Genomic DNA, 23,448 nt, shown 5'->3' on the forward strand with positions numbered 1-23,448 from the left:
GATTGGATCTCTTCTCCATTCGTCCCTCCCTACATTTTCGTCTTATTTTTATTCGTTGACTAAAGTGTCAGTTATATTTCGTTACAGTCTTCGTCATCATATCTGACTTTTATTTAGTTTTGATTTAGTTTTCGTCCGTGAAAAAGGTTCGTTGACGAATATTCGTCTTCGTCAACGAAATTAACACTGGGCTTATGCTAGTCCTAGACTAAAAGGCATGTCTGAGCTGCCTTAATTTATAAACATCTTGCACTGACATATCTTAACATACATCAGTGTTAGTGTTTTAAATGTCCTAATATAACTAGGGCTAGTCCTGGATTTATTATTATTTAGATTTTTTTATCCAAAATATCACTATCATGTGATCATGGGGTGATTTTTTTAATAATTTCACTAGTTTGGTTACAGTGGATGTTGCTATTTTGCTATGTCCATTGCTAAAGTGACAAACTACAAATACAAATACTTTTATACAAAATACTTTATAAGTTCTTAAGTTCCAGTTTCAGTTACAACAGATTTATATTGTTATATATAATGTGCTATTTGCTTTGGTTTAACTGAATATATCTTGGTACAATTCAAGTCATTCTTCTATATATTTTGCAATAGTGTTCAACTCCTTTACTGCCCCACTTTACTGAGATTTACGTCTTTCAGTCAATGAAAGATTCTGTTCATCTTCTGTAATAAATTAGAAAACTGTGTCCGAGTTGTCGCCAAGAATTAATTGGCTATAATAGATTAGTCGATAATACGATTCACTGAACATTCTAGCATTCTATCTTTTTAACTACCTCCCACATCTTAGCCTCATCAGAAATTATAAAGTTCCTCCTTCCTTTCTCTGTGCACATGAAAAATGTGCAAATCTAAGTGTAGATGACCTGGGGAAATTACTGGACTGTTTTACATGAACATGCAACAACCCCATTTATCACTTCTCCTCTGCTATTAGACACTTAATCTATTATCATGTTCATTTTTTTCTTAACAAACTCAGTTAACACAGCTGATTTTGCCACTATAAAATCAGATAAGTTAAATGGAATGGTGAAGTAACATATTGTGGTGCAGGGATCATCGCCACAAGAACCACAATGACATAAAGCTGGGTAAATGCAAGGTGATGTCATATAGTACTTTCAGTTGCATTCTGAAATACTTTCCAGATTCTTTGTACAAACAATAAACTTGTGTTTACACAACCTGTGTATTAACATTTGTCTCGGGTGACCCGATCACAAGTTGTCAGGTGAGATACCCTTGTGTAAATTTAAAAAATGGACTATGATGTTGTCAGATTGCTGTATCCACTTGTGTTGGATTTTGAATTCAGATCAACGCTGGATTTTGACCTAAGATCAACGCTGGATTTTGACCTCAGATCAACGTTGGATTTTGACCTCAGATCAACATTGGGTCTTGTCATCAGATCAACATTGGACAAAGATATCGGAATCAGTGGAACACTTTAAGGGTGGGGGGGTTGGCGGTTGATGAGAATGGCACCTCAGCCGATAAAGGCAGAAAGGCAGTTGCTCTAACCACCGGGCCACCCCCCTGTGCACGGCCCTAATATCCGCCTTAAGTCATAAATGACAAGATCTGTCAAGCAGTTCTTGTCTTTTAAAGCCACATGTATAGTGCCAAGTATAAAACCATTGTTTTAGTGCATTAATTTAAGTGGTCAGTCCTTGGGGTCCGGGATGCATCTGTATGCATTTGCATTTACATTACAATACGGTCATTGTGGTACATTTCTGACCACCTTCAAATGCAAGTGATCGGATCTTAAAACATTGGACCATATTTACACATGTGCTGACCACTTGTGATTGGATCACCCGAGACTGATGTTATTACCAGGTGTAAAAGGGGCCCTAGAGCTCCATGAGTCTCCAGCTTCAGTCTCCCTAATCAGAGTCAATGTGCTCACCTCCCCATCCCCCAAATGTAATGGGCTAGATTAATCCCTGCCTCTGCCTGAACCGAGGGGTAGCAGGGGCTTTGCCTTATAATAGCTGCCATCCATCAATGATGTGTGCGCTTTGTGTCAATAGCTGTGAAGGAACACTACTATCTTCACAACTAAAGATAACATTGAGATCACAGTGGAAAAAGGATACATGTTTCTTATGTGTGGAGAGTGGAATAAAGACATACGGAAAGCTCCTTCCAATAAGGAAGAAAAACAGCGGTCTTGAAAGTGGATACAGGACCTATAAATTAGCATTTTATTACTTATCGCATGTATTTTGAATTTGAAAAGAGGGTTTCAACTGAATGCACTTTACAAATAATACTGAGTAGGCACTGGATAATACAATACAGTTTTTCTCTCAGCCCCTGCAGCCATAGAACAACTGGGGCCAATTTAGCTCTAAGAAAAGGCAAATTTGTTGGAGAACATCTGCTACAAAAGTATAATGCTGCTGTAAAGGACATGGGAACATGAAAGGCTTTCTAAATATATAAGGGCTCCTCAAAATATCTTTCAGAATAACGGCAGTGCTACAGTATTAGATTTTATGACATTGATTTGTAATGTCATTCTGACAGAACCTCCCTACTTTATAAATAAATGTGACGTTTTGAGATAATGTGATAAGATAGAAGGACTGACATTTGTGGAATATAGAGAAGAAAGGCACTTAAAAGGCAAATAAAGACCTTTGATTTGGAATGGTGGAAAATGCGTTCTATATGTGCATATTTTAAGGTGATGTGAATATCTACTGCCAAGACCTATATTCATTTTCTTTTATCTGCCATTTAAATTATTTAATTGTAAATGGTGAAATAACATGAAAATGTGATTAGGCCAACATGATCTCATGAGAATACGTGTGTATTTTTACGTTTCAGTGTGGTTGTACCATACGTACATTTACTTATGTTTAAAACACAATGAAACTTATAATATCGACGTTTTGACAGGACTAATACGTAAATTATTTATGTATTTACAGCTTTACAAAGATACAAATTTGTACGTAAGTTATCGCTATTCATAAATATTAAAATCGCGAGCTTTGGCATTTCTTACTCATATTAATGACATGTTTTCAGTCATATTTTCTGACTTATTTATTTAAGACAGTTTACCCATTTCCCTAATGAAATGATTATGATATTCAGAGAATTTCACAATATTGAACATTTTAAAACTTTAAAATAAAAAACATTTCTGTATTTATTTAACTATTTTTTAATATTTCATTTGTTTCCCATGACACACAAAAACGTGTTTTCTCCTATGCCGTCTTCTATGCAATACGTAATTATTACTATTAAGCGATAATTACACCAAAATACAACATAAATTCACAAAAAATGTTACTTTTATTCATTTGCTGTAATCCACATATTTAAAATTCATACGATTGCAAGGAAAAGATTCAAATTCAGGCCCTTTATCACTGAAAAAAATGATTCATTCAATTTACTCTTTTTTTTAAGGTAAGTGGTTGCAATCAATTTATTTAAGCTACGTTTAAACAAAAAAGATTAGTAATGTAAAATAAAATAAAAAACTTTTGTTTAAATGTAGCTTAAATAAATTGATTGCAACCACTTAAAAAATTTAGTAAATTGAATGAATCATTTTTTTCAGAGCAGCGATCTTGATCCGAGTTCTCATCAGCAACCGTAAAGTCAGATTGCGCGTTCATTATAGGCAAATATAAATTTGAATTCAAATATTGTGCCTCAAGAAGCTTTACGACACATTGCAGCAGTGCACTGAAAAAAAAATGATTCATTGAATTTAATACATTTTTTAAGGTAAGTGGTTGCAATCAATTTATTTAAGCTACATTTAAACAAAAAGATTAGTAAAGTAAAATAAAATATAAAACTTTTGTTTAAATGTAGCTTAAATAAATTGATTGCAACCACTTACCTTGGAAAAATTGATTAAATTCAATGAATAATTTTTTTCAGTGATATCAAAAGCTCATTTGCTCTTTGCGTGCCATGTGACATATTTTCGTCTTTTCCGTTTCCATTGGTGTACGTTTGAAATTTAAAAAAAATGCGCCGTGACAGAGGGAAGCCGGATCAACGTTCTCTTGGATTAATAACTTTAATACTTCTCTTTACTTTACTTCATATACTCCAGAGAGGACCTTGGCTGCAGCACATCGTCATTTTAACTACTTTTGTTACTGATTTTAATATTCGCAATAAATAAGTTATTGTAATAACACTTGTCTGTCTGTTATGCTCTTTTTAACAGTAGGGTTTGGGTTTAAGGTAAGGTTTGGGGTAGGGTTAAGGTGGTAACATATCACTAAAATGGTTAAAGGGAAATTATACAGCAATCTTAATGGAATAAAAGATACGTAGAAGTATACTTTTTTTAATAGATATATTTTTTTTTTTTAAACTTACGCATAAATACTACATATTAAAGGAACAGTATTTAAGAAATGTATATCAATTAATCATAAAATGGCCCTGATATGTCACTAGACATTAAGAAATCATTTTCATTTCAAGTACTTATATCACTGACAACAGTGGTCTGGCCAGGATATTGTCATTTAAAAAGTGGAGTTGCAGCCCTCAGCTGATGTTTATGTTGTCATTTTGTGTATTGGCCACCAGTTGGGTGATTGCAGTACCAGTTTTAGCCACAAGTTTTGTGATTGCAATACCAGTTTTGGCCACAATCCTACATACTGTTTCTTTAACAGTGAGACAAGGCTGAAATGTCAGGTTTAGTGTTATAAAAAATATACCGAAGACATACATGACTGAGAATGTTTGAGAGGTTAATAAATAAATGTTTCTATTAAAATTAAAAATCAACTATAATCTGATTAGATTAATTTAAAGAATCTATTACACTACTAAGAAAGAAATCAGATTACAGTAACGAATTACTTTGCGATACGTTACAACAATGACTGCATGTGACATTGATGGATAGACGAGAAGAAAAAATAATGTAATTCAGCTAAATCTTCGCGTATAAATAAACCAAAGAGCATCGAGCTTCTCAGTTTAATGAATTCTCTGTGCTTGAGTAGGTTTGCCAGCACCAAACCTCCCAACACCTTTGAGTTGTGTGTCAGTCAGGTTCATCAAGTTCCTTTCTGGCTCATTAGGACCAGTCGATGAGAGCGGAGCTTCTTGGACGTGGGGGTTGAACTTTAAAGGTGCCTGTAGTATAAGCACTCAGAGGAGTGTGTGTGTGTCATAGATTAATGTCTACTTAACTGTAGTAAAACCATGGTTAATTTTGGGTTTGCAATTCATGTTAATTTAAAAAAATCTGAGAATCATGCAATAGTTGCACATATAATTGACAGTTTCAGACTGCTTTTATGTTCTGCTTTGTAGTCATAACATTATTCGCTTCAACACCCACAGAGAACACAACTCCTCAGGTGTTTTTTTATGTAAGGGGAAAAGCCTTTCACACTTCACTTTAGTTTTGTTAAATAACGTGTTTTAACAGCAGCAACCCAACCCCCCCCCCCCCCCCACTGATCTGTGTGGCATATCACCGTTTATTAAACTGCGAGGGAGCGCGGGCATTCTTAATGGATGTTGACGTGGTGCCTCAGATAAAGTGCAAGCTGTGGATCTTGTTACCTGCAGGTTTGTTCTGAATACGACCACCTGCAACCTCAACTTTAGCCTTTCTGTGTTTATCGCGCCCGGGTTCGGCGCACCTCTCTCTTCCTGCACCAGGTAATTAACTGGAATGTCAACACGAGATGAACTGCTGTGAAATAATAGCTTCTTTTATCCGGCAGTCGTGATCATTATCTTTGTATTTTTTCTTTTCCAACCCATCTCCACCGCTGTCACCTCCTCAACCCCGGCCCCTCCTCGCCATTGTCTTATTTGTTCACAATTGATGACATCCACTACTTACCTTTAAATTAGTCTGCCCCGAGGATGAAGTGCAGCGAAGAGGCTTGCAGAGAACTTCAATTTTCAGGTACTGTAGCTGTGAGCGGTTTGCAAATAAAGCCATGACAGCTTACTAATTCAGTGGTTTTCGGGAACAGCTGAAGTTTTCCTGTAAAAAGAGGAAAACAATTTTCTGGATCTGAATTTCTTTAAATTGCATGGCAATTTTACATAGTATAGGAAGTGGGGAACTTAGCTCTTGTTGCACAAAACTTGGCTTGTCAACTAAAAGAACTAAATTCTGACTCTATGACAAAGATCTGGACCGACTCCAGTCTCTATCAAAACTAGGTCATTTTTCACTCATCACAGTCTTATGGTGCAACTCAGCTAGCGATTTGGATAATAATAAAACCCGTGAGGCACAACACAAACTGACCAGCACAAACATGCTTATTATTTATCCACCATAGGTGTTTTTGTTACAAGATAATACAGCAACATTATTTGATTGATGCCTTTCATCTTGCCCTTTGCCACCCCATATGCATGAGGCCTGTAGCTATGACACGAAATCGGCTCCAGTAATCGATAGTTTGAAAAGGGCACACACACTCACAGAAATCTATGTCCACCCTGCACCTTGTCGAGCCTTCCTGTGGTGTCAAGAGAGAAGAAAAAACTCTCCCTCAGGCAGTGCAATCCATCAACACAGAGCCTGGCCTTCAGTCTAAACACACTCTCATTATAGCGGGTCAGGGCCTCACGAGAACCTCTGAATACATGTTTACTATTACTGCAAAAAGTGGCAAACAAGTGCTCTTTACCTACCAGTTCTTGGCTGGCTTTATGCATTATATGCTTAGTAAACTTATGTCGACAGCTTCATTTGTGATGTCAGTGCTGCGTGGCATTACAAAGTCATACGTCCAGATTTTTATCACAAAGTTAGACAGTAACTTCCAGTTGAAGTGTAACTTTATTGTATGCTGTATATGTGACGTTCATCAATATTGTAAACTGTATGACACAAGGTGCAGACGTGTTTTTGACATACTGGAGGAAATGTTTTTTTTTTTTATTTTGTAAATGAACTTGAGGCCTGGGGCACAATCAAGATCGAAACGGTGCGCAACGTTTCGCTACGGTTTCCAAGTTGAATGACATGTTTTCTGTAACGGTGTTACAGGGTTTAAGATACGTTTTCTCTTGTTTGGTGTGTGTGTCAGAACCGCAGTCCAATCAGCAGCAATATGTAAATAAACCGCGCGGTACTAAAGAGACAGCTCGCACAATGGGTTGGAATGTTTTCTTTCATTCTGGACGGCATGGGCAGTGACTGTAACATTGAGTGTATTTTACAGTATTAAACACATATTTATAACAATTTCATTAGGCTCCGGAAACATTTAAAAAAGAAGACAAGTAGTGGGCTCTCGGCTACCGTAGTTGCAACTCTTGCGTCATCACAACAGGGTGTTCAACGCATCACTGTTTCTGTTTAATAAACGTTGTGCAACGTTTTGTCGGCGCTGAACACAGCCCAGGCCACATTAATATGTTGTTCATTTAGAGGGACACTCCACTTTTTTTTGAAAATATGCTCATTTTCCAGCTCCTGTAGAGTTAAACATTTGACTCTTACCGTTTTGGAATCCATTCAGCTGATCTCCGTGTCTGGCGGTACCACTTTTAGCAAAGCTTAGCATAATTCATTAAATCTTATTAGACCATTAGCATCCTGCTCAAAAATAACCAAAGAGTTTCGATATTTTTCCTATTTTAAACTGGACTCTTCTGTAGTTACATTGTGTACTAAGACCGACGTAAAATTAAAAGTTGTGATTTTCTAGGCAGATATGGCTAGAAACTGTACTCTCATTCTGGCAAAATAATCAAGGACTTTGCTGCCGTAACATGGCTGCAGCAGGCGCAATGATATTACGCAGTACCTGAAAATAGTCCCTATTTAGTCCCCAAACTCTTTGGTTATTTTTAGCGCAATGCTAATGGTCTAATCAGATCAGCTGAATGGATTCCAAAACGGTAAAAATCAAATGTTTAACTCTAGGGGAGCTGGAAAATGAGCATATTTTTTTTTTAAAGTGCAATGACCCTTTAAACCGCATCTTTATCTTCCCCAATTTGGCCTTTCGTCCATACTGAGATTTTGGCATTTTTGTCAACAAATACCATTCTTTTTGAAAGCATTTTCGCATTGTGGACTGTGAAAAGAAGGCCCTTCGAAAATGATGATGCTGTTTAGTCATGTGAAGCCGCCATGTGACCTATTCAGCCCAAAGCAAGATGCCGTACGACAGTGCACCGCAGTTGTTGTATCTGCTGTCCAGTTTGATAGCGTTATTAAAGAGTAATGTCCTTTTATAAATACTCCAACAGTCGGGAAAAAATAAATGTGTGACGCAAATTACGCTTTTCGAAAGCATCTTACGTTTTCTCATGCGCAGCACAGGGACTTTTTTCAGATGTTTAGTGTGGATGAGGAACTTTTGGAAATGCTAGTGCGAATGAAGAGCGATTTAAAGTAAAACACAGTTGCCAAATGTATCTGGATTACTGTAGACATGCCAGAGTGTTTAGTACAAGAAAACCTTTACTTTTTCTGCACTGACAACAACTATATAAAACCAGCACACACCAGCTTGTTAAGTATTTTCTGTTTATCTTCCCGTGAAGTCACTCTGGTCTGCCAAGCATCAGACCTTGAAAGTGTGGAGACATGGGGTCAATTGCATTACAGTATGTATTCCACTTCAGAGGCTCCTTATCTAACCATGATAACAAAATCCTTTACTCTCCCAAAATCACAGTGACCGTGGTATTTTCACTGAAGAATAAAAACTAGATGAAGCTTCAGAGCAAAATACGCATGGTGAATTGAAAGTTGACAGACCAAAGTTCCTGTAGGCATCTGTAAAAATAAAATAAAAAATCATGTATGGCATGTCGCCATGTTCTTCTGGAAATATTACTACCCATATTTTTCTTAAAGAGCAATTTCGTTTAACCTGAAAGCATTCAAGTTTATTTAGCCCAAATATTTTAACCTACGCAGTTTTACAAGACAATAAAACAAAGTGTTGCAAAACAGCCCATTTCCACACCTACTCAGCAGTCCTTTGAGTTCACACATCTAACGGCAGCCGTTAGGTAAGCTATGGCCCATGAGACCAAAGCTAGCCATCGCATTCGCAATCAATGGCCAGGACGCCAGGTCTGTTAACTCATTTATGTGAATGTAGCACTCCACCCATTGCAAGTGTCCCTCCATCATTTCGGTCACCTAATCTGACTTTGGCCTTTTGTGTGCTGTTGAGATTGAAAGCATATTGAACAAGCCCGTCTAGGGGCCATTCAGAAGGAATACATTCCTGCATCTTCAATATCAGATAACTTCTAGTCAGGACTGTCTATCGACCCATTCCTTTAGCACTTCTCCAGTGTGTGAGTGGCAGCTTCTTGTCTAAAGAAGATAAACGCCAAGGAAAGATGAGTCACTCCTGTCTGGTGTGCTCATCTCTGCCTCTCTCTCTCCCCATTTCTCTCTATCATCTTCACCTCTATTTTCAGACAGGACTGTTTTACCTCTGTACAAGCCTCATCTAATTTACTGTAATGCACCACTGCTCTGAGAGCAGGCGGGTATTTATATAAATATAAAACGGGAGGGTGCAGCAAAAGCAATTTAATGTGACAACAAGAATTTTTAAATGCTCCTGGCAAGTGGTTTCACAAGCTTGTTAAAACAATGTTCATATAAATGATGGGTACCATTACAGTCCTCCTATGTACAATTTCCACCGTTATATCAAAATATTGTCATTTTTAAACAAGATGGTGGTTTAAATATGTATGGCTTGTGAAAGGCAGCCATCCGATGCAGGCATTTGGTGGGTGTCTAAAGGAAATGCAGACAGTGAAAATTAATATTTTTTTATATCTCAGTATTTCAATGCAAAACTGCATCTCATTGTATTTCTAATGTGTCACCGCATGAGTCTGATGGGGGTGAGGCTCTGCATGGGGGTGGGGTAGAAGGGATTCAGAGGGGTAAATGATTGCCCTCTAGGGGAAGGAGAAAAAGAGAGAGCGACAGAGAGGTTTATCCGAGAAGGAGCTGGCTGTCAGCCAGAGCTGTGGCTATGGTGGTCTACACAGAGAGGCTTGCTCACCTCCTTGACACAGCAAATCTTTGCACTCTCTCTCTCCTTCCCGTTTGCTCTCTGGACACATCATTACAGTGCCTTAAAAATAAATAGGCAAAGTAAATATGTAGGTCAAGGCGAGTGGGCTGTGTATGAAATCATTATTCTATTATGCGCTTGTGCTTGGGAGTAATAACCCACATACATTCATCTTGCATAATACGGAAAGTGGGACAGCGTGGCATAATCAAAACCAACACTTACATATCCTTGTCATGACATGAATCAATAAAGTTTGCATGCATGTCCAGCAGTGTGCAAGCACCACCCGCAGTTTCTTTAAATTGCACTAAATAATGGGAGTTTTAAAATGCATTTAAACCTGCTGAAAAAAACTGTACCTAAGATGGTTGGCTGGTGGTTTAAAATGGTTATCCCAGGTCAGCCTGGCCAAGCTGGTGGTTTTACCTGATGGTTAAAATCACTTTAGGATAGGCTACAACTAAAAAAACAAGTGTGGGCTATCACCCAGGTTTTAGCTGTTTTTGATTCCAGGATAGTAAAATGTGAAATGTAATATTCCTTTATTTTAAACACACCAAAGCACTAGATTTATCATTTCATTTTATCTTTATGCCCTGACAGGTCTCTCATTCAGTATGCTTGTCTCGCTCACCCTGTCCAGACATAATGAAAATCCCACCCACCGGCATGCTCACAAATGAAATCTTCCACTGGACGCAAAGAGTTAAGATAGCGTCTGGCGGCGTTGGGAGGAGCCGAAGCACGCCATTGGATAATTATACGTGACGTAATCGATATGAAAAACCTAGGAACTAGTTAAGAAGGCGTACGGTAACTTTGAAAGAGGTTTGTCTAGTGCGGGACAAGAGAGTACAGAAGCTGAGAATATCTTGTGAGAAAGTTAAATCTTTAAACTTTGTGAACTGTGAAGGGATACGGGGACATGGTGCAGCAGACGGAGCACAGTGAGACGGAGAGCAGCATGTCGCGAGACACCACGGACACGGAGGAGAACGAGCTGATGGCGTGCAGCCCGGTGCAACCGAAACCGGACTGGTGCAAAACGGCCACCGGTCACATTAAGCGACCCATGAACGCGTTTATGGTGTGGTCAAAGATCGAGAGGAGAAAAATCATGGAACAGTCTCCAGATATGCACAACGCCGAGATCTCCAAAAGACTGGGAAAGCGATGGAAAATGCTCAAGGACAGTGAAAAGATCCCTTTTATCCGGGAAGCCGAACGGCTTAGGCTACAACACATGGCCGATTACCCCGACTACAAATACAGACCCAAGAAAAAACCAAAACTGGACGGTGCTGCGAAGCCGGCAATGCAGTCGCCGGAGAAGATCAGCAAAAGTGTCAAAGCAGCAGGAAAGAAGTGCACGAAACTCAAACCCGGCAAACTGGGAAGCGTCAGCGCGAGATCTTCGCAAGACTGCAGGTTTAACTACGTATTCACAAACTTAAAAGTGAACAAGTCTATCAAAAGGGAACTTACCGATGATGAAGACGAGGACGACGACGACGATGATGAGGACGACTACGATGACGAGTACCCCTCTCGGATTAAAGTCGAGGAGGACGAGGAGCCCATCAGACTGCACAAAGTTCCCGCGAGCCCCACGCTGAGCTCCGCTGCGGAGTCGGAGGGCGCGAGCATGTACGAGGAGTCCAGGCACACGAGCGGCAGACTGTTTTACAACTTCAAAAACATTACCAAGCAAAGTTCGGCGTATCCCGCCTCCGTATCACCAGCATCTTCATTCAGGTCCGTCTCTTCTTCGTCCAGCAGCTCCAGCGAGGACTCCGACGACTTGTTGGTGGACTTCAGTTTAAACTTAGCGGCTGGCTCCCACGGAGCGGACTTGGGAAACACTTCAGGAAACCTTTGCCTCTCTCTGGTGGATAAAGATTTGGACTCGTTCAGCGAGGGCAGCCTCGGTTCTCACTTTGAGTTCCCGGACTATTGCACCCCTGAGCTCAGTGAAATGATCGCGGGAGACTGGCTGGAGGCGAACTTTTCAGATTTGGTTTTCACTTACTAAACTAAACGTCCTCTTGAAACGAGACGTCTTCAGGTTATTGTTTGACTTTTGCCTCTGTGGTTGTAGGGGTTAACACGACGGAACGTAGCCTACGTTATGACACCGGTAACGTAGCAAAGCGACCTAACATATGACAGGGTTGTCTATTGTTGTTCTGTGGGATTGCAGTAAAACTGCTTAAACTAAGGTGGAGAGCAAATGTAAAATCTGAACTATGCATTTCCATCCCACTCAAATCTCTACAGGGAGTTGGCAAAACGGCTGCTGGACCGAATGGAGGCGATTCAGAACAACACTGTTCAGGATGTAACTTTTCCCGAGGTCTAATGTAATTTCTGTATGCCACAAATGTTTCTTTTTTTGTAACCAGTTCCGTTTCCCTGCAAACATGGGAATGTTTAACCAGAGTACACACAGGTATGGCAGGAAGCATTTTGATACATAACCAACATACCTCATCTTTTTAAAAAATAAAGTAAACTATTTTCTGGCATATTTTTGTACAGTTAAAGGGGAATGTTCTTACTGTGCTCTAAATGAGGTTTCTTCAGGCACTTCAACCCGGTTTCATTTGTAAAAGCATGCAAGAATTAAACCGACAACTTGCATTTAAATGCCTTGTTATTATTTTACTCGAGGCAAATGTACAGATGTAGATCTGAAGCATTTCTATAGAGAAGTGTACAGTGGAATTTTGGGGAAAACACATAGACCTCATTTCTGGTACTAGAATGAAGATTGTATATGTTCTGTAATATAGTAAAGCTAGGAGTTTATGTATATCTGTGTGAATGGGTCCCAAATAGCAGGTGTAAAACTGGATTTTGTTTTGCTTTTTCTATCACAATGGCACATTTTGTTTTTCATTATTTTTGTGCAATATACTCCCAAAATGGACCATCTGCGTTTTGTAGCAAAGAAAATGAGTTACATGTCGTCATGCTGAAGTCTGTATCTGACACAAATAAATCAGCTGGAACTGATGAGAAAATGTATGTCTGGTTAATGCTGTGTTTGTCTGTGTATTTAAAAGTCATCCAAACAGGACATGCAAAATCTTGCAGTTAGGTCATTACAGTGGGGTTATTTTTAACTGGTAAACATCTGCTCATTTAAAAAAATCAAATCTCGCGGTGTGGGATGAAGCCAGCTTTTGATTGGTGTAATCCCCCCATCCACCACCCTCTTTTCTCTGCATTATGCATGTAGCAGGCCATTAAGTAAGTGCTGGCCTGGTAAGAGTGATCAGGCTCTTTTAAGAGCAATTGCTGTTTTTATTTAACTACTATTTGCATGTTAAATGTAAAGTTCCTTTGACTCAGTATCTTATGAATTTTGTGTCCCATCCTAAACTGGGTTGATTGGGACGTGGTATTATTGAACAGTACAACAGTTATTCTAAGCCTATAAAAAAAATGCAATGATGGTATGCACACAATTTTTTTTCTGATATTTGCCTAATTCTGTTTTGTTTCATCCATAGAGGATGAAGAATAATCTAACCTGCATATTTTAAGTCTAAAATGTGCTGCTTTTTAGTAATGGTTCCATTAGATTAACATCAGGCCTTTCAAGACCAGTACAGCCATAACTGTTATGCCTTTTCCATGCAATGGAAATATAGCTTTTGGAATGCAGTAATTTATACTTAAGACTACTTTTCAGTGGTCAATTTATGTGAGCAGCCTGACTTATTGCAAAGCAGTGTACTTGAAAGCACATGTCAGTCTGTGTGCAGAGTGGAGGGAAGGAAACTAACTGGTGGGAAAGAGCTTGTTCTCCACTCTTATTTGCTGTATACGTAAATCTACAGGAGGAAAGTCATTCACTGGGCAGCTGCCAAGATACATGGGTTTGATTATACATTCTTCTGTTAAGGGTTTTGTTACCATTCAGAGTTAAAAGCACTTGGTAGAGATTATTTTCTAAATTAGCTTAGTGGCTCTTGTATAACTGTACTGATTTAGTTCTTTAATAATAAAAAACTCCTCAATTTTTCACCACATCATGTTTTTGAAAACTAAAAAGGCAGGATTAAAACTGTACTGTATGAATAATGGCTACTTTGGTCCTGATTTAAAATCAGTTTGTTAGTAGGCCTTATGCCTGCCTCTCTGTTGGTTCGTGAAGTGAAAGTGACGTGATTGTAAAATATTTTCATATTCGAAATGTGACCCCTGGATTAAAAATATCGTAGTGAATAGTGAACATGCATACCTGAAGCAGTGGGCAGCTATCACTAGTCCCGGTAAACAGTTTGTATAAGGTGCCTTGCTTAAGGGCACCGCAGTTGCAACCTACCAGCTGTGAGACTCAAACTGGCAACCTTCGGGTTACACACTTAACTGGTCAGGAAGTGAGTCCAAGTGCTCTCTGGTTACATCATATTTATAAGTTTATCCAACCTTTGGCCTTTCACTTCATTTGTACAGGATTATTGTTTATGGCATTCTTGTTTGTTAAGTTACAGAAGATTCTTACCAGCTCATACCCTCTATCTAAGGTCCTGATCTTTATTATGTTTACACTTTTGGTTTTCTGTGTCTTGCTACGCAGCAGTATCCTTGACATAAAATAATAAGAAACTTATAGATAGTCATACGTCACAAAGTATGTGCCAAATTTTACAGCTCCCATTCTCTGATAAGAGAATATAGTATCATGTTTGTGTCTTCCGTTAATAAAAGCCAAACAAAGACAGACTAGATTAACAGACTAGACTAGACCAACAGCCGACTTATGCCTTTGCGCTGTACTGAATAAACCAAATATCTTTACACGCTACACTACAGTGTGTTTTTCGGCTTTACTAGTTAGCTTTAATTTGAATTATGACATTTTTCTGTGGTGTATCAGGTACTTTGATGAATGCTTGTCATCAAAGTTTAAACATTTCAGAATCATCGGGAGTCACTTTGTAACCGATTTTAAAGGTAATGTAGTGCCCATCATGAAGGCCTAAGGATTTCGTTTCTGAGGCTTCAGAAAATATTTTCACAATATCACAGACATTTAATGATACTCATCATGACCGTGAGACTGTGTTACAATGACAGTGTTAATAAGGTCTTGCAAAGGGGGGAGCAGTATAATAAAGAGGCTCTGTTGTTGGTAAGTGTTATCACAGAGATATGAAATATTATTATATATTATTCCTATGTAATATTAGACCGAAGGGTTAGTCCGCTGCTATAGTAGTGCTAAAGTAGAATAGTATATTACATTACTGAAATGTGATCTGTAGTTGTATTTTGTAATTTTACCCATGGCTGTCTTCATAGATAGATCAAAGTTATATATCTTTTTTATTTATTGTACAAGAATGTAACCATGAACATTTTTTTAAGTTCATAAATGACACACAGTTAGGTTAGAGTAAGTTCTTAACATAGTCTAAGCATGGGGATAAAATTAAAATTAACCTCATACATGGATTATATATCTCCTTAACTGTTTTACACAATTCTTGAGCTCAAAGTGACATGATCTGCTTTCATTTCATCTTGTAGAATTCTGCATCAGGTAAATTATGCAACACAAGACAATTATTATCTATTTATATTTATTTATAAAATAATATTTAGTAACACCAGTCTGCTGCACCAGCATATGAATACATAATTTTAATTCAATGATTCTGACAGATGCGTAATATTTTTTTATGTGGAACGAAGCCCAGACTACCTCCATTCTGTTGCCTTCCAGACATGTTAAAATATTTTATGATGGAATGGTGAGGATTAATCTGATTTTCCTCACTTCGCTCTCCATGTTGACCATGTTATATTTATACAATTTGCTGACACATGAGTAATTCCTATACATCAGTAATTCTCAAAGTGTGGTCCGCGGACCACTAGTGGTCCGCCAAACCCCCCCAGTGGTCCGCCAAAAGATGACCTAAACTAGGCAAGTGTTTATACAATCGTCACTTATTTAAGTAGATTTTTAATGCACTTGCAAAACTGTGATATCAGTTCTTGCCATTCTGTTTTAATAACGTAAAAATGGATCGGTGGCTAAACCAAAGAGGAGTCAAAAGAAGGATCAACCGTCAACTGAAAGCAGCTAAAATCCACAGATCTATTAGTTTTATAATGTACTAGTTTTTGTTTCATGTCTAAAATCCCTGTCATTTCAGTGATTTTGGACATTAAGGGGAACATTTTTTTTAGCATTTTATTGTTACCATAGTTACAACCATAGGCTTCATATACCCACCACCCCAGTTTTAAACTAAGGGCTCTTTGGAATGACATTAAGTTGGACATAGGCTGTTATAGTATGTTTAATTACAGTTTTTTTTCACATGTGCAGTTTGTTGTTCATATTAAGCTTAACTCATTTCACATTTACTTGTTCAATTGAAATAAAAATCATATAATAATTTCTGAACATGGCATTGCATTTGTGTTTAAAAAATTTGTTTTTGACTTGAAACAGTTGCATATTAAGCTTAAATTTAGCTTATCCTTCCTATTTTGTTGTTTTTTGGGGGCATGTTAGAGTGGGATTCTGTTAGGTGGTCCTCAGAAAAAAATTTGAAGATAAAGTGGTCCTTGGGCTGAAAAAGTTTGAGAAACACTGCTATACATTAATGTAACAGTATGCTGACTTGATACCTAAAACCTGCTACTGGGTTCTGCTCTCACGTGAAAATAGATGACATCATCCATTTCAGGAAAGATACAAAATAGCCTGTTGTTCATGCTCTTCCTTCAACCCTTTATGAATCTTCTGATTGACACTTACCACACAGAAACATATCTCCTGTCTTTATTTTTGTAAGCACACAGACATCCTGTTCTGTCATTTGTGACATATGTCAGTTGAATGTTCAAAGTGAGATCGGCCAAAAATAGAGTAACAAATAAGAAAGAAGGAAGCATGACATGACAGCATGCTTTCAGACTATTTATTGGTAAAAAAATTCTGTTCAGCCCTTAGATTGTCACAATATTCTTTGTTGCATGAGTCAGAAAGCCTTTAAATGTTGCCGCATTTTGCAGCTTTCATCTGGACTGGCTGTCATACAATGTGTCCATGCTTTTTGTTTCTGGATTTTTTATAACTGACTCTCAGAATTTCCGTTATCCTCATGTTTCTGTAATTGAGGTTGTCATGTTTGTGCAAAGAGATGTCACATCAGATTACAGAGTGCACCCTTAAAGGAAGAAGGTTATTGGTCTTCTTAACTTAAAGATTCTGCCTCAGCTTTAAATGTGTATGTTGTGGACCAATTTTCAAATTGACTGTTTGTATGCTCTAAAAATGCTGGGTTGATTTACATTGACATTAATGTTTATATTTGACCTAACAGTGAGTAAAAATCTGCTTATTATTGAATCTGTTATAATGTGTTTACATGCAAATCAATAAAATGGCTATGCAGAAAACAGTGTTTACATGGGATTTGTCAGGTTTCTTGCAGGCAGTGACGTCACCACCATATAAAAATTTTGAGAAATGTTTGTGACCAAACAGTTTCTGGACCCCATTTACTTCCATAGTAGGAAAAAAGAATACAATGGGAGTAAATGGGGTTTACGAATGGTTTGGTTACAAACATTTCTTAAAATATCTTCCTTTGTGTTCATCAGAACAAAGAAATTTATACGGGTTTGTAGCAACATGAGAGTGAGTAAATTATGACGGAATTTTCATTTTTGGGTGAACTATCCCTTTAAACTATAGACCGTTTCATCGGGCGCACGTGCGGTGACACGATAAGCGTCTGGTCCGAACTTTACTTCCGGTTTCTGTTTGTTTAATGGTCTGACCAGTTGCTGAAACTGAACTCTTAAACAAATACCTTGTCAAAAATAACAAATGTTTTGGGTTCCTATGTAATCTACGTTTTGTTTATTTAGTTATACAAAAACTACTTTAAAAGGACTTTGTTGTTATTTATTCTTTGCGGAGTTTACAGGAAGTTACGTGATGACCACGAAAGCCGCTTGTTTATGTTGTTACTGCTGAAACCGTCTACACTGTACTAGGATATCATTAAAATCACACTGTGCAAAATTTTGAATTGTTCCTACAATATCTAAAGGTTGCTCAAAGCTTTTAAATATTTCCGAAATCACATATTTTTGCAAAACAGGAGTTTTAATTGCATGGAGCATGGTCAAATATGTCCATTGCTGCCATAAGTACATATTATTAAACAATTATACATGCTAGCACAAATTATCACATAATACGCAAATGTGTTAAACTTCAAATGTCTTGAGCAACCCTAAATATTAATTACGGTAATATTGAAAGAAATGTGCCCAATTTTTATTTATTCAAACATATTGGTGGGGTGAGAGCATGAACTTTTATAAGTTGGAAAAATAGGACCACCCTTATGCGTTTTACGCGTTTACATGACCCAACACATTATCAGTTTATTAAGCATAATCAGTATAATAACAACACAGCATTTTGAGTTGAAACCAACCAGCATACATGTTTGGTTTTCCCCTTTTTGATCCAACGCTGAGTTAAAGAATTTTTACAATGTATAGCACTGGTACTACTATCATTTACTTAAACTATTTTTCAAAGCACTTCTGCTATCCATTTACAAACAAGATTATGTGTATATTTTTTTCACCCTGTGCCCCCTCCACCCAAAAATCATGACCAACTTAACGTCTCAATCCCTCTTCACCCTTCCCCCAAAGCTCCAGACCAAAACACAGATAAGCCTGCTTTCTGTTACTTCCTGCTGATTTTGTGGACTGATAATCATGCAGGGCCTGTAAAAGCACTAACCACAGAGGAGTATGTATGTCATTACCTTTTTGACCGAAACTATCACCGCTAGTCTCTCAGGTGTGCTTTCCTTTCTCAGAATGTTGCACTGAACAGTTTTTCTAACAGGGACCATAGGTCAGGACGTTAGATTAATATGTATTGCCTGGCTATAAAACATATCTTTCAGTCCCTCTGTCATATTGCTTGATGAACCAAGCAAATCTCTTTCTCGTACAGATGGTTGTTCCCAAAAACCTTTATGTATTTGTAAAAGTATCCAATAGTACTGTCACCAAGATGCCCATAAATGTAACCTACAAGAGTACGCTTAAGTGCACCCCTCCAGTCAGGCTATTCCTGGCAAATGGTAATACAATGGGGCCGTGTGCTCACAGATATGACAGGTCTGTGTTTTCACACTCAGCATGCCTATTAAATGTAAACATTTGCATTCCCCTCACAGAGGTTTCGGGAAAGGCATACTAGGGATTTGATAAATCCGGTGTTGTGTTTACCATGCAAGTCACACAAGATAGTGGCTGACTGCTCTTAAATGAGTACATGTATTATCCAGCTAAAGTTTTCAGGCACTTATAGATTCGGGTTATTTGTTTTCATTGCTCTCATATCTGACAACATAATTGAACAATCTATATTTCCTCTGCTTTCCCCTGCCAGAGAGCCATTGTGGTCCGGTGGATTGATTAGATTGATTCTGCTGGTATATAGGCTTCTTTCTCCAGTAATGTAAACTTTCTCCTGGTCCTCAGTGGAGCCACACAGGCACATGTTGCAGATAAATGCAGTGTGAGAATTATTATTTTGCTTTGTAGGGCTATATTTTTGTGGGTGTAACAAGAGCTTAAAGGGACACTCCACTTTAAAAAAAAAAAATGCTAATTTTTCAGCTCCCCTAGAGTAAAACATTTGATTTTTACCATTTTGGAATCAATTCAGTCGATATCCGGGTCTGTCTGTACCACTTTTAGCATAGCTTAGCATAATACATAGAATCTGATTAGACCATTAGCATTGCGCTAAAAAATAACCAAAGAGTTTCAATATTTTTCCTATTTAATACTTGACTCATCTGTGGTTATTTCATGTACTAAGACCGACGGAAAATTAAAAGTTGGGATTTTCTAGGCAGATATGGCTAGGAACTATAATTTCATTCTGGCGTAATAATCAAGGACTTTGCTGCCGTAACATAGCGGCAGCAGGCGCTTGATATTACGCACTGCCTGAAAATAGTCCCCTGCTATTGAAAGTTACTAAGGGGACTATTTTTGGCCAGTGCGTAATAAGGATTATTTTTAAGCGCGATGCTAATGGTCTAATCAGATTCAATGGATTGTGCTAAGCTATGCTTAAAGTGGTACAGCCAGAAACAGAGATCGGCTGAATGGATTCCAAAAAGGTAAAAATCAATAACTCTAGGGGAGCTGGAAAATGAGCATATTTTTTAAAAAAGTGGAGTGTCCCTTTAAAGTTGCCCAGACAAATAAAGCAAGACTTTAGATCGAAAAATATACACTTTTTTACATACTGTAAATAATATTATGATATGGAAGAATTACTCTTCAAATTTTGATACACCATGACAGTGAGTAGGAGCTTTACAGCTAATTAGATGCCTGTAGAAGACATACAGGAACATATAGACCGTTTCAGCGGTAACAACATAAACAAGCCGCTGTCGCGGTCCGCACGTAACTTCCGGTAAACTCCGCTAATAATAAATAACAACAAATTCTTTAAACATAGTTTATTTATATAACAAGCAAACAAAACAACACATAGATTACCTAGGAAACCAAAACATTTGTTATTTTCGACGAGGCATTTGTTCAAGAGATCAGTCAGACCATTAAAAAAACGAAACCGGAAGTAAGGTTCGGATCCAGACGTGTATCACGTGCGTCCGATGAAACCATCTATAAAGACAAGGCCTGAAGCACAAATACTTGTGCTTACCGTCACTAAATCCCATAAAGATACAAATTCTCTGTCAAACTGGAAGTTGAGTATTTACTAGCTGTCAAACCCTTTTTGGAGTTCTGCTGACAAGAGCAAATGAAAGACATTCAAAGACAGGTAAAGAAAAGCTTTTTATATGCAGGAGAGATAGAAATGATGGGCTGCAAATCTGTAAAATGCAGTTCTGCTAGAATTAAAGCAATACTCTCTCGCTCTTTCATTTCTCCTTCTCTTTCTCTCCACATCAGCAGCTTCCACTTTTCCTGTTCATTTCTCAAATTAATGTGTGACCTGCACAATGCTCCCTATGTGTGAAACGACTAATTGGCTGGTTTAAAGTCCAATCTCGTGAAAGGAGCTGTCTGCCGTGTTCCCCCTTTCCCCCTCGCGCTCCCTCTTTTCTCCGTGCTACAAATCATTATGCACACACATTCTAATAGCTGAAGTTTTCCAGAGGTCTTCCGATAAATGGCCCAAGCACTCTGCATGCTTCTTGAGAGAAGACTGGCTGCTAATGGGGACTGTTATAAACAGCCTATGGCTGGTGAGTGAGTCAGGGTCATGTACTCCTATGAGACCTCAGCAAAAATGTGTGTTAGGAAGAAATACTGTTCTGCCGCTACAACATTTAATTACAGGTGATTGGCAGAACACTAGACACCTTACTGCAACACCTGCTAGTGGCTATGAATGTGTATATTTGCTATAATATTAATATATTATATTAGGCTATAAGATCACATTACATACATTATATTTATCATATTTTTATATTATTTTGAAAACATATTATTAATATTTTCACATTTGTGGACATATACAATGCAATGCTGGGTTATTTTTAATCCGATCCAGGGTTGGGTCAAAAAGAAATAAACCCAACCTGTCGGGTTGTAATTAATGCTGGGTTGTTTCAACCCAAAATGCTGGGTTTGTATTAGCCCAGTGTTGGTTCAAATATTAACATTTTAAGGAAGAAATGTTTCTCGTAAAAGCCTGTGACTGAAGTTTTTTTTGGGTAACCACAAATGTGACCCTGGACCACAAAACTTAATAAGTAGCACAGGTATATTTGAAGAGTTTCGTTGCAAAACGAGATAACTCCGTTTTTAAAATTTTTGTCAAAACATGTTTATTATTATGTTATCATGTTATTATTTTGTTTTATGGTGCTACTTAGCTGTATTTTTTAAGTTATAAAGGTTTAAATCGAAACAAACCAACTGCAGTTGAATTTATATTAATTGGATTGCACAACCAAAAAACGAGATTTCTGAAAAATTAAAAAATGGAGTTATCTCGTTTTGCAACAAAACTCTTCATTTGTATCAGAGCCGGCCTTAGACATTTGGGGGCCCTAAGCAAAATTTGGTCGGGGGCCCCTTTGACCGTTTTAAATAAGGCCTAAAGAAAAGCAATTGACTATACTATGTATACTATGTAATTTGTTAGTTCTGTAATTTGTCAGGTTTTTTTGTATTGTGCACATAGATAAAATTAAGTATAATCTTTTGACGTGTCTGTTGCATTTTGTTATGTTATTTCAAATCATTTGACATAGCATTAACACTTTTTGACATTTAAATGACAGTTTAATCTAATTTTAATCCATAAAGCTAGGTTGTTTCTTAAGTTTGATAATTATTCTGCTATGTCATGTTTACGGCAGATTTATGACAAGTTATGATGTATTGGTTTCTGTTAAGTTGTCAAATCAAAGACATCTCAAAAAATTTAATCATAGCATTAAAAATGACATAATTGAACAAATGACACTTAATGACAGTTGTATGAATGTGCATATAAGCTCCTTTGTTTTCATGACATGTGTCATGATTATTAGGTGTCATGTCATTCTTATGAACACCCCTTCAAATAAAGTGTTACGATCATGAAGATATTTTCAAAATGTCCTACTATAAATATCTATAAAATGTATTTAACATTAGTAATATGTATGCTAAGGACTTTATTTGGACAACTTTAAAGGCGATTTTATCAATATTTTGATTTCAGATGATGACTAAATCTTAATTTTAAAAAACTAAGATTATGACTGGTTTTGTGGTCCATGGTCACAAATACTTTTTCTATGGCATTGCAGAGAAGAACCTTTTGTAACACCTTTATTTTTAAGAGTGTAAGTTACCTACATCACCAAAGATCAGATTGTCTCTATGACTGCGTTACTATTACATAATGCAGCGTTATTCAACCAGTGTCTATTTACTTGCCAAGCCTCACATTACTCACATTTGGAGCATGGTCATTGTTGGTTTTAGATCACATGTGAGCGTATATATGCATGTGTCTGTGCATGTTTGTAATTGTAGTTAGTGAGTGATTGTGCACGAGGGTCATCCTGGGGTCGTCTGAACGTGTGAGGTGCTGAATTCGTGCATGTGCATGTCTACAGGCATGTCGGACCCATGCTGACATCAGCTCCACTCCAGTACGCACTTCCACACAGTCATCATCCTTTATCACATCTTTCACTGTCATCCAATTAGCTAGTATGTGGGGAAAAACAATAAACATTATTCTGACGCAAGAGATGTTTTGGTTTACAAGTGAATACTTTCCATTCCAGATGATTCTTAGATGTGGGCC

At 37.6% G+C, this 23,448-nt stretch overlaps 1 protein-coding gene and 1 long non-coding RNA gene across 2 annotated transcripts in view; one reads left to right on the top strand and one right to left on the bottom strand.

Moving 5' to 3' along the window:
• Positions 1-6,035, bottom strand: part of LOC135737939 (uncharacterized) — a 34,032-nt gene extending 27,997 nt beyond the window's left edge. The window contains exon 1 of the long non-coding RNA XR_012338031.1: positions 5,894-6,035. This is a non-coding gene — a long non-coding RNA (uncharacterized lncRNA). The remainder of the gene's footprint in view (positions 1-5,893) is intronic.
• A 4,855-nt stretch (positions 6,036-10,890) lies between these two features.
• On the top strand, positions 10,891-13,094 carry sox11b (SRY-box transcription factor 11b). The gene has a single exon (XM_065255894.2). The coding sequence runs from the start codon at positions 11,005-11,007 to the stop codon at positions 12,109-12,111; it is 1,107 nt and encodes a 368-aa protein (XP_065111966.1). The 5' UTR covers positions 10,891-11,004; the 3' UTR covers positions 12,112-13,094.
• Positions 13,095-23,448: the final 10,354 nt, after the last annotated feature.

The sequence above is a fragment of the Paramisgurnus dabryanus genome, chromosome 12 (genome assembly GCF_030506205.2).
Source record: "Paramisgurnus dabryanus chromosome 12, PD_genome_1.1, whole genome shotgun sequence".
Lineage (NCBI taxonomy): Eukaryota > Metazoa > Chordata > Actinopteri > Cypriniformes > Cobitidae > Paramisgurnus > Paramisgurnus dabryanus.